The following is a 12,280-nucleotide window of genomic DNA, read 5'->3' on the forward strand; positions in this document are numbered from 1 at the left end:
TACCATTTCAATCCTGATCAGAATCCCACATCATTACAACACATATATCGCTCATTTTATTAATTTACTTTTATTTTAAAAATTAAATTAATATTTTTGAAAATCAGCACATATTAATTTTTTAAAGATACAATTATTAATATACAACATATTATTATGTACATTATAAAACATTTGATTAAATATTAAAATGTGATGCTCAAGTACCTTGATTTAAATGATTAAATCAGAAGTAAATTAGTATCATATTAATATAATTTATAATTTAAGATATATTTATTTTACTTTTTGATTTGTGTGGAACACTTGTTTGCAAATTGCAATAAAATATTAAAACTTTTACACACATACAGTTTGATTTATTTGTAACTAAATAATATGTATATGTATAAGTATTAAATATATAATTTAAACATTTTTTTTTTGTATTGTATGTTTCTTTACACAGCTGATAATATAATATAATATAATATAATATGATATAAATATAATATAATATAATATAATATAATATATAATATATGGACAAAATAAGAAAAAAATATATTATTGGTATAACCCTAAAACATATTATTTGTAAGATTTGTACTACAATAACTAATCTATGCCGCGTTTATGTATACAAACAGAATGTTTGAGACATATTATACCGTTCATAGAATTTTCCCAACCTTCTATACATTTTATATATCCAAATTTATGTGTGTAAAATGTGTGAAAAATGTGATGCACAATTGTTGGCAAGAAAACGAGTAGAGGTAAATGGAAGAGTAAGAGGTACAAAGAAGAGGACATTTTGACACATGACTGGCACTTGAGCAAATATGTAAAATTTTAATGTTTGACATGATATTATATTAGGTTAAAAGACGCATATTATGTCGGATGGTTCTCTGTATTTTCTTTGTTTTTACTTATTTTACTAATGGTGGCGGAAAATAATCAGTTTTTGGTATACATGTTTAAATATAAAGATATTCATGCACATTTAACACATTATTCGATACAAAATTATACAGTTGAATAACATTGTAACAATTTAAAACTACCATATTATGATTAGTGTATAATATGTATAGACCAAAACCATAAGCCAATAGTTTAGAAAAAATATACAAAATATATTTAAATTATATAATTATTAATTAAATCATACTAACATAAATATGTGGCTAGTCGCGGTTTAGAATTAACAAAATAATGGAAGGGTTTTTAAGTGTTACGTACAGGTTAACTATTAAACATGAATAGCACCGAGGATGTGGAAATAGATTTGAGCACGTATATATACAACGGCACATTTCTAAGAGTCGGGCTCAAGCCAAGTTAAAAAAATATACTTTTGAAACGAATAACAACTCAAACAATAACACAATCCTCTTACTTTTGGGGGTTTTTTTTAAAAAATATTACTAGTAAAACTATTAAATCTTAAATAACAATAAGTTAATATATACTCCCTTTTAAATGAAAAAAAATTGACAAATCTTTGGGAAAAGTTATTTAAAAAAAAAAAAAAATATATTTAATTATTATATAGGTTATAGGCAACTCATCAGTATTTACTATGATAATATTAGAACAGTAAACAAAGACTAAATATAGGAACCCTACAAAAATATTTGTCGGTTTTATGAATTTTGTTATTTTTGGGAATACATAACAATTATTATACATTATTAAATCAAAATACCACTGTGGTGGTAAAATTATGAACGTAAATAAATAAATAAAGAGATGTGCGAATTTATATTTTTCTACATTCTTTTATTTTTTACAATATGACACATAGTTGAATAGTTTGATTAATAAAAATCAAACTCATTAGGAATATAAATATTACCTTCTACTTACGAAGTTATAAAATTTAAATGTACATCTTGGGGTTTGGTCTTAAAATCATCACACATCTCTAGATTTAAATAATACAAACAAAAATTACAATTAAATATTATTAATATTATGAAAACAAAAAAACTTTAATAGGATAATAAAATATTTTCGTCCAACAAATACAATAATAATAATACATTGTATGGATAAAATAGATCAAAATTGAAAAAAATTTAAGAATATTATATCACAGTAAAAACAATAAATTTGTTTTATCTTAAATCATCAACACGTGTTTCTTAACACCACATGTATCTGTGATGAATTATAATTTATTATTGATTGAAATAGTACCTATGCAATTTTCAGATTTTAATATTATATTTTGTAAAACTTCATAAGCATTAAAAATTAGAGCACACGTATTGATATTTGATTGAAGCTTTTGGGTAGAAGAATTAATCTATTAGAGATTTAAAATTAAAGAAAGTTAAAGACAAAAAAAAAGAGAAGTCCAAACATTATGTGATTTTAGTTAAAGGCAGGCAAATTCAATGAAATGCACTTTGTAAGCCCTACTGGACGGCATGGTTACACTGCAACAGTCGAACGATAGACGGATCACTTTTGGCACCTTCAATAAACTCCTCCAATGATAGACGGCCATCATTGTTCTTGTCCATCTGCCTAAATATTTTATCTGTCCTCTTTTCTGGCGTCGATTCATCCTCAGGCATCTTCATTACGGTGCCTACCATCTTATAAATGGCCTGTATATTCACAACATAATAAATAAATATAATTCATAAATAATAATTATTATCACTACTATTTGGAACTTCAAAAACTCACCGTAACAATTTCCAACATCTCTTGTCGTGAAATAAACCCATTGCCATCCAGGTCGTACATGCTGAATGCCCATTTCAATTTCTGTTCCAACTTTCCACGCGATGTGACTGACAGAGCACAAAGGAATTCTCTGAAATCTATTGTTCCATCACTGTTGGCATCAAATGTTCGAAATACATGCTCTGCAAACTATTTTGGGTATTTAAATGAGATATTTTTTACTTTCTTAAAACTAATTTACTTTAGATGCGTCACCGTAGGGAAAAAAATTTCCATAAATTTTCTTAAACTCTTCAACACTTAAATTACCACCTGGACAGTCCTTTAAAAAACCTTTATACCATTCTTGAATCTCAGCATCTACAAATGATTAAATTCAATGGTTACTTTAATAAATGTTAATGAAAAATTTGATTTTACCAGAAAATTCAGTATTTTGTCTTAGGTCTTCCAAGACCTCTGGCTTTAACTTGCTGTTTTGTTTTCCCATTTTTTTATCTATAAGATGTGTAGTCGAGTACCATTAAGCTTTCATTCTCATAATCTGTTAAGTGATAATTCAGTTTTATTACACAAGTATATAATAATTAGTAATAAGAATGTTCAGATTTATCGACAGTATTATCAAGAACACCATAAAGAGTAGGTATTTGTTTATCATATTGGATGGTTTTCTCAAAGGTAAGTAAAGAAAAACACATTGGTTTGAGACATCAGAATGAAATAAATTTTTAGTTTTTGATTCATCTGTTAACCATACACAGCGCTCAGAGCAGAAAAGAAACGTAACATTTCCTAACCTTAAGAACTAATCGTCTAAGCTATTTAAATTTAAACTTAGCCTATGTATAACAAATAAAAATAAAATAGTTGTCACATTGAATATTTTTTACAATGTGTGCAAATAAATGTACGTATTGTATAAAACAAAATAAGATATTTAAAATAAGTTGGTCTGTTTGATGTAGTTAGACATTATTGTTACTTACTATAAATGTATAACTATGACTTGTTAATTCTAAATGTAGGTACGTACATAAATATGAATATAATGTATTATGTTATATTACAATATATATTCATACACATTACACACATACATAAGTAAAGAAAATATAGTTCATTGGATTTTTAAATTACTATTAAGGACAACACTTGACACAGATTTTTTTACACTATGTGTATAATATAACATCTATAATTATTAGAATAATAATAATAATAATAATAATAATAATAATAATATTAATAATAATGGATTATACAAATTGGTGTATAGAAAAATTCTCGATTAATAATTAACCCTAAGTTTTTTTTTAAATTTGTATAAACTTTACTAGATTATTAATAATGTACGCGCGTACATAGTGAACAAGAATAAAATACATTGTTGTGACATATATGCATAGAATAAAATATAATAAATGGCTACAAAAATATTACACGTACTCAAATTGTCTATATAATTTTTTCGTTTAATATGTTTCGTTGTCTGAAGAGTAATAATATATGTATTATTTTATAACTTTATAAGATATGTCGAGATGGAAAAAAATAAAAAATAGTAATGCTTGAATTACTCAGGTTTTGTACACACAAAAAGTTTAACCAAGTCAAGCGTTACCGTTAACATTAAGTATCCTTTTTCGTAAAAAAAAACCAAAGCGTTTCACACTTACAATCGCGTATTTTAAAAGTAATTAAATTGAATATAACATGAAAATTTATGGTTTAATATTTGGCCGTACACTATAATAACATACACATCACATATTATATGCATGATTTAAATGAAGTAACAGGTATAGAAATGATAACAATAATAATAATAATAATAATATGTTTAATTAAATAATAATTATAAATATAAAAAGTAAACGTATATCATAATTTGGTAACAGACACTTTGGTTGCGATTTATTGCTAATGGAATCCAACAATATAATATGTGCACCATCGACGAAAAAAATAGATAAGAAATTAAGTTATAAATTAATGTGATTAGATAATATAAATATATTGGTCCAAGAGAATGTATCTTAAAATTACAAGCGGCTTAATGAACTAGCCAAAGGTAATCAATAATAATAAAATACGATTTCGTCGCATGATTATTATATTTGTGCAGGATTTTGATTTCTGAACATAAAGTTCCCGTCAGTTTTAATACACGAATGGTCCACTCGATGACACGATTTTTGAACCCGACGTTATTCGGAAACCCCATTATAAGCCAAGGTTTTTCCCTTTTATTGTATATATTTTTTTGTGTGTTTTCTTACAGCCAATTACCTTAATAGCATTATTATTGATGTAAAACTATAAAAATGACCCCGAAAATGGTTTTTGTTTTTTTTTTTTTTTTATGGAGTTTTCAAATCCGGTGAACGTATAATCGAGTTTTGTAATATATTTTTTTCATTTTTGAGCTTTACTTTGCACTGATTGAAACCTGTTTAAAATGAAAAAATCGCAGGTTAACAGAGTTCAATTGAGTCTCCGTCGTAATTATAATAGTAATAATAAAAAAGAACAAACAATAATAAATGGGAATGTGCAGAAAATTATTTACACAAATAAGTCACCAGGTGAAGTGGAAGCTAACTTGAGATTCGGGAAATCGTTACTCGGAAAAAGGCCTAGGAGGTTTGCCGATGTGTTTATATACTACGCCATACTATGCAAATCGACCCAAGAAGAAAGGGGAGGACACCCCACGAGATGTACGCGTACCACCTGGCAACCTGCGCATTAAAATCATATGTACCGTAGATAAATTACTCTATTAGAGAAAATATAACCATAAGAAAACAATTCGTTTTTTTTAAAATGTTTTTGTTTTTTTTTTTGGATTCAATTTTTTTTTGTAGAAAAAACGGGTTGACTTGTTTTGTTTTGTTTTTTTTGGCACCGATAAAGGCGTACCCTACGGGGCGAGAGAAAAAGATATACAAAAAAATGCGGCGAAATATAATATTATATTGGGCTTTCACGCCAGCCGTGGCAGTGGTTATGGTGCGAGCATCTTGGATAGCTCTTCGTCCTGTAAACAGCCTTTAAGGAATTCGTCCTGGGTCAACTGTCCGTCATTATTCTCATCCATTTTGGCGAATATATTTTTAGCCCGATCTTCTGCCGAGTCAGCTGGACGATTAGATGAACATGCACCCAACATATCGTAGATGGCCTACAAATGTATAAAAGAAAAATCAGTCTCAATATCTATTTACTCCCAGGTTTAACCGTCGAAAACAGGAATAATGATTTATACTTCTCTTTCGGGTTGAATGATTTAATACAAATAATTTTTACGACTAGTCTTTTAGTAAATTTTTTTAAATAACCACCATTGAAGTATAAGTAAAAACAAAACATAAATAAGTATATAAATGTTTTAATATGGTCAATTAAATATAAGGTAGACCGCGAAACGTTTTGTTTCTGTATCTTACATATATCAATAGACGTTTGTACCTGAACGATTTTCGTCATCTCTTGAATATCGATGACTCCGTTGCCGTCCACGTCATACATTCTGAATGCCCATTTTAGTTTTTCCTCCGGCGTACCGGACGATGTGACGTCTATGGCTAATAGAAACTCCTGTAACCGATATAGAAATGCACGGTTTTTAATGGCGTCTGTTTGGTGCGTGAGGGTTAGGTTGCAGGTTTATGGGTGGAAGCGACCTCATGAATAATAAAAAGTTGATATTTCATTGAACGATCGGAAAGGGTCCGGGTGAAGTTCATTTGACGACCTTTAACGGGTGGGCGACATATGGGAAAATTCAATAAAACCACTCAGGAAATGGTGTTTTTTTTCGATTGCATTCTGATATTATATTAACATAGTATATAATAAAGGTATATTTTGTAAAATATTATTGAGTTACTCACTTTGAAGTCTATGTAACCATTTTTATCCATATCAAATGTCCGAAATACGTGATCGCAGAATTCTTCGGCATTACCGCTTGGAAAGAACATTTTGTACATGTCCACAAATTTGGCTGGTGTTAAACGGCCATTTGGACAGTCTTGCTAAAATAAAATAAATTATGTTATGAAATATGAAAATCGTTACACTTAGGTTAATAGTTTATATTTATTTTGTATTATTTATTTGGGATACAATCATTATAATACCACCTGAACAGCGTGAGTTTGGGATGTTATTATTATAATATTTACGAAACACGCGGGAATTTACATAAACCGATTTGATTTACTTGTACATTTCAAACCGATAAATGCAGTAATATTAAATTATAATCACTCCTCCGGGGCTTATATACACGCTGAAAAGGTCATTATTACATTTTGCTTGATTCGAAAAGGGTTGAATATAATATTATTATAATGTGAAGTGTTGTGAAACCTCAATATATAAAATATATAGTCTAAGACTAATGGGTACGTACAATGGATTTCGTGCCATAATGACAAACCATTATTTCAAAACAATTTAAATGATATTTAAAACTTTTGAAAGTTGTTTTCTAACTTCATATGACAGATGTCTCCCTGAAAACGTTATTAATTATGCTTAGGGGCGGGGTTTTTAAGCAAACAACTATTAACTTTTTTCGAAATTTTGAAGATAGGTATACAATCAATTTTAACATTTTATATTGGTCGTATTTGTTTTACTCATATATTTATTGGTGAAACTACTAACAACTATTGATTAAACCTAAATTTGCATGTTTAATTGTATGTACCTACCTATTTAAATACAATAGTATACAATTAAATAAACATATACGTTATTGCTGGTTCATTTTAAGTGCATATTGTGTTATACGAATGTCTGCTGCTTTATTTTTAATAGTTATATAATAGTTAATAAATACGGTCACAAGTCCAAACGAAACATAGTATTTTTGGCACAATCACTGTAGGCACCGAGAACATCAGAGCAGAGAAGACAGACGACAGCTTATTCGCCAAAATATGTTAGAAGACGGAACGAATCCGAAATATACAACAGTATAGTACAGTAACTGAACGAGTAACAAGAGGTGATAACAACCTGAGCGCTATATTGTTTCAAGACGAAAATGCTGGTTGTATAGTTTTGAACGTTTTCCGGGGCGGGCACAAATAGGTTACAGCATAATATAATAATGTCTGATGTGTAATATGTAAGATAGAAACGGCCGAAATGTATACGAAGAGCAGTAAAGGTAAATAAATCGAAGTGACGGATCCTGTGGGACAAGACTGACTACGCAGTCGAATGGGTTTGCCAAAACAATAACGGCGGCAGTGTTGTCTTTCGGGCCGCGGAGAGAGAGAATAGAGAGGAGAAAAGGGAGAGAGAGAGAGAGAGGGGAGGTGTATGCTGCAGACTTCTTACCCCGTCGGGAGGAGAACTCAATTAATCATCCTCCGGGTTAATGCCATTAATCTTACAAAACAAAATCCAGAAAAGGTTAATACCTCCGCCCGCTTTCCAACTCTTCCCGATAGACCGAACACCATCGTCGTGTGTTTTTGGCGGTGACGTTGCTACCAACGACAAGGTAAATTATTTGCATGACAAGTTTCTACCAGACACATTGTAATATATAACGGTAACGCATAACACGTTTTCATATTATACACATATTATCATTCATCGTTCGCTAAATAGACGAGAATAGAAAACGCATAAAAGGAGAGTAAAAATAATTATTAGAAGCATTAATATATCGCATCTGTTAAAATTCCATATCACCAATAAAAAACGATTATATGTATACAATATGTTAATAGGTACTTTAAAGATTTAAACATTAGCTATACGTTAGTATATAAACCCTATAAATAAAAAATCGATATTTTAAAAATTGTATTTCCGTTGTTATATTATTTTTTTTAACTGATAACTTTTAAAATTGATGTATTTAAATTTAATGATATATAATTTAGTTATTACATATAGCTATTTCGTATCATTTTCCTATGAACAATTTCAATCCGATTGTATTAATATAACATCGAATTTGTGAAAATAATCTGTCCTATATGGAAACATAAGATAAAGAAATGAAGAGGCAAATAATTTGTAACAAGGTTTTAGTTGATTTGATGAAAGTGGTATACTTTTTTTTCAAAACATTTTATTGGATTTTGTATGAAATTGTAAAAATGAATTCATCTCTATTGGCAAAATATATTTTGATTTGAGTTCTATAAAGTATAAATTATGAAGAAGTTTTTTTTATTGGGATAATTACAATAAAAGTTTTTTTAAAAGGTAAATTTTAAGTCCTAAGTATAAAATAGTTATTTGATTTTAGAATTATTAAGAAATGTTTTTTTTTCGTCAATTTATTACGAAAGACTTTAATACGACCACGTTGACTTATTATGGGTTTGGTTGTTGGATCATTTTTAGAGCGGATTAAAGGTTATTTCATATAGAGCGTAAACAATTTGCCAGATATAAAAATGATGGTTCTTTCGAGATTAAAATGACATCTGGTGTTTGTCCCTCGAGGATAGTTTTTAAAACCTTTATATTTTTTACTCCGAGTCGTTAATAACATAAGTCAGGATTTTTTAAGCATTTCATTTTTTACTGCAGAAAACGTACATTACATCTAAAGTTTTTTTTCTACAGTTAAGTGTATTTTTCATTTTAAGAGATATAATAATACCTACCTACCTATTTATATAACATTAAATAAAAATTTCATAAAATTATGTAAGATATTAAAAAATTTAAAAAACGTATTTTGATGAATTAATATACATTCAAATCAAATGATTCTGTCAGTGTAGTTTACAATCGAATAGAACACAAAGTATATGCATTTTTAGTTTATCTATTATATAAAATCATAAAATAAATAAATGTGATTACTGATCATAAACTATAACAGTGGTGTAAATTGGAAAAATGTTCAGCCCCCCAAAGTATTTTTTTTAAATAGTTATCAATTAAATACCTACCTATATTCATAAGTTTGTGAGCGCTTCTAGGATATTTCTTTTTTTTTGTTGTGGGGAGTCCCTTAAAATCACCCTATTGTGCCACTACACTAATGTAGTTTAAATTATTACATCATTTGAATTCTTATTAATTTGTAATGAGTAGATACACTTCGTATTTTTTACATAATTCAATCTTACTTTTTAAAAAAGAGCATAGGTACTACATGTATTTAAATTTCCATTGAAGTTGTAAGGCTAATAAGGAAATAACACCGTAAATAATAATATAGCAATATATAGTTCTTAGTTCATAATCAATTCAGAATACTCTGCCAAAAGTCTTGGTTCGACAGTAAAAAAAATATTACACAAAATAAGAATTTAGTTTTAAGAAAAGTTTTTTACATGTACTAAAATAGATTAATATTTTTAGGATGACTGTTATCTTTAGAATAATATGTATTAGGTGTATAAAGTGTAATATTAACACGGTTTGTTTTTTTAAATACACGATCATTAATTTAAAAGATTTTAATAATTGTTGAATTCACAATCACAAAGATCATAGGTACATACTAACTGTAATGTATTATTATTAAATTACCATACTTGAATGCAAATCTAATTGATATTTATCTTTTAAATTAAAATAATATGTTAATATAGTTTGTTAGTCTGAATAAGAATATTATGTAGGTAGACCTAACTGTAAACGTAATAATCACTAAAATTACTTTTCTAATTTCTTCATACACGATTAATTATCTTACAATTGAAATATATTATAGGTAAATAATTAGGTTTGCATAAATCCAAATAGATAAATATCTTATATTAATTAAGACTAATTTTAGTAAAATTATGTAAGTACATGTAATTAACAAAAATTGAATTAGTGTTTAATTACACCATGTAAACCGGGGACAATTTATTGTGACATTATATTGTTCACGATTTAAGCTGCTTAAACCAAAGATATAATTCGGAGTGATTTATGTACATGGTTTACATGCATGGCGTACGTTTAAATCCAATTTATTGGTCCTTTAAGTCGGTTGACTGTGTCAATGTGACCACTGGCCAGTGGCCATTAAAGTTTCAAAGTTAAATGAGAGGAGAGGGTTATTAAGCATTATACAAATCCAGAAGCATAAATGTCCAATAGGCATAATCATAAGTTACAAACAATTTAAACAGAATAAGTAAATAATATTATACATATAAATTATATTATACCAGGGTATTTTTGGTTCCAAAAAAAGCATAATCGAAGTCAGGTTTCTAATACATAGTGATTCACAAACAGTGCCGTATTAAGCCAAATTGCCGCTCCGGGGCAATATAAAATTTGCCGCCTCTATATATTTAAAAAAAATATCATATGATTTTCACCTCTCTTTTTTCGCTATCATAAACACAGCAGAATTATATTTTAATACGTTTCTCCGTTAGTTTTAAAATATTAATGAGTTACCTAGTAAGTACTTAGTGACCTATACAATGAATTTATACTTAATTTTTCTTTTTAAACATATTATTTATTAAATATTTATAATACAATTAATTAGAATTATAATTAAAAATTAAAAATAGTAAATTAAAATACATTTTTATTCAACTTATATTAATTTTTTTCTTGATTTCAAAACTGCAAATTTATGTTTTATGTCCGACCAATCAATCTGTTGTAAAATATCGCTTTCTATATTTAATATGGATAATGATGACATCTTTTCATCAACTAAAGCAGACCTTAGATAATTTTTTATTCTTTTTAATACAGAAAATGACCGTTCTCCACTTGCATTGGATGAAGCCATACAACAAAATATTCGCAATACTATTTCTACATTTGGAAATGTTGTTAAAAGGGCAGAATTTGTGAGGCATTTTAAAAGACTTATAAAAGATGATTTATCTTCTTTTGAAAACAAATTAAGATATTTTTAAATTGTACCAGTTCTTATATGAATGTCTCGTTTAAATCTTCAGGATATATTTTCACTAGGTTTTTAGCTTTTTCACGTATTCCGTTAGCAGGGCCGTCCCAACGATTTGCGGTGCCTAAAATGTCATTATCGCACGTCAGTTGCATATTGCATATGGGAGCTATACTCCCCAAATTTGAAACTCAAGTGTGCGCAAATAATCTTAACAAATATAGTACCTTGCACCTACAACAACATGAATAAGTAAATTAACTAATAACGCACCATGTCATATAATCAAACTTAATATAATATAATAAATAAAAGATATCAAAAAAATATTGACAAAATAAGACCACAAATATAAAATATAGCAATAGGCACAATATTGCAATGTAAAAATATATTAAAAATTAACTTTTCTACTCTTTATATCCACGAATTGATCAATAATATCATTATAATATTTTAATTGGTCAGCAATTTCTTTTTCGATAGAGATTATAGCTAAATTGGTGACTTTTTCTTGTGACAACATGCATCGGAGATAGTTTTTTTATTAATTTCAGCTTTGAAAAAGATCGTTCTGCTGAAGCAGTAGTTACAGGCATAGTTAACAATATTCTTAATACTATGGACACATTGCAGTAAATGTCATCAACGCTATAACTAAATATTATTTCTGGAACTTTTAGTGGTGACGTGTCTTCTTCAATAATCTCACAAAGAATGACCATTTATATG

At 28.0% G+C, this 12,280-nt stretch overlaps 2 protein-coding genes across 2 annotated transcripts; both read right to left on the reverse strand.

Moving 5' to 3' along the window:
• Nucleotides 1-337: 337 nt before the first annotated feature.
• Nucleotides 338-4,149, reverse strand: LOC100166695 (neurocalcin homolog). The gene is made up of 4 exons (XM_008189670.3): nt 3,106-4,149; nt 2,927-3,045; nt 2,686-2,874; nt 338-2,603 (listed from the first exon to the last, which is right to left on the reverse strand). The coding sequence occupies exons 1-4, from the start codon at nt 3,173-3,175 to the stop codon at nt 2,409-2,411; spliced, it is 573 nt and encodes a 190-aa protein (XP_008187892.1). The 5' UTR covers nt 3,176-4,149; the 3' UTR covers nt 338-2,408.
• Nucleotides 4,150-5,523: 1,374 nt separating this feature from the next.
• LOC100164690 (neuronal calcium sensor 2-like) lies at nt 5,524-6,730 on the reverse strand (the record flags this gene model as incomplete). Its single annotated transcript, NM_001246063.1, is given in 3 exon segments — nt 5,524-5,872; nt 6,160-6,288; nt 6,585-6,730. Coding segments are annotated over 3 exon segments (405 nt in total). The 3' UTR covers nt 5,524-5,695.
• Nucleotides 6,731-12,280: the final 5,550 nt, after the last annotated feature.

The sequence above is a fragment of the Acyrthosiphon pisum genome, chromosome A2, assembly GCF_005508785.2.
Source record: "Acyrthosiphon pisum isolate AL4f chromosome A2, pea_aphid_22Mar2018_4r6ur, whole genome shotgun sequence".
NCBI lineage: Eukaryota > Metazoa > Arthropoda > Insecta > Hemiptera > Aphididae > Acyrthosiphon > Acyrthosiphon pisum.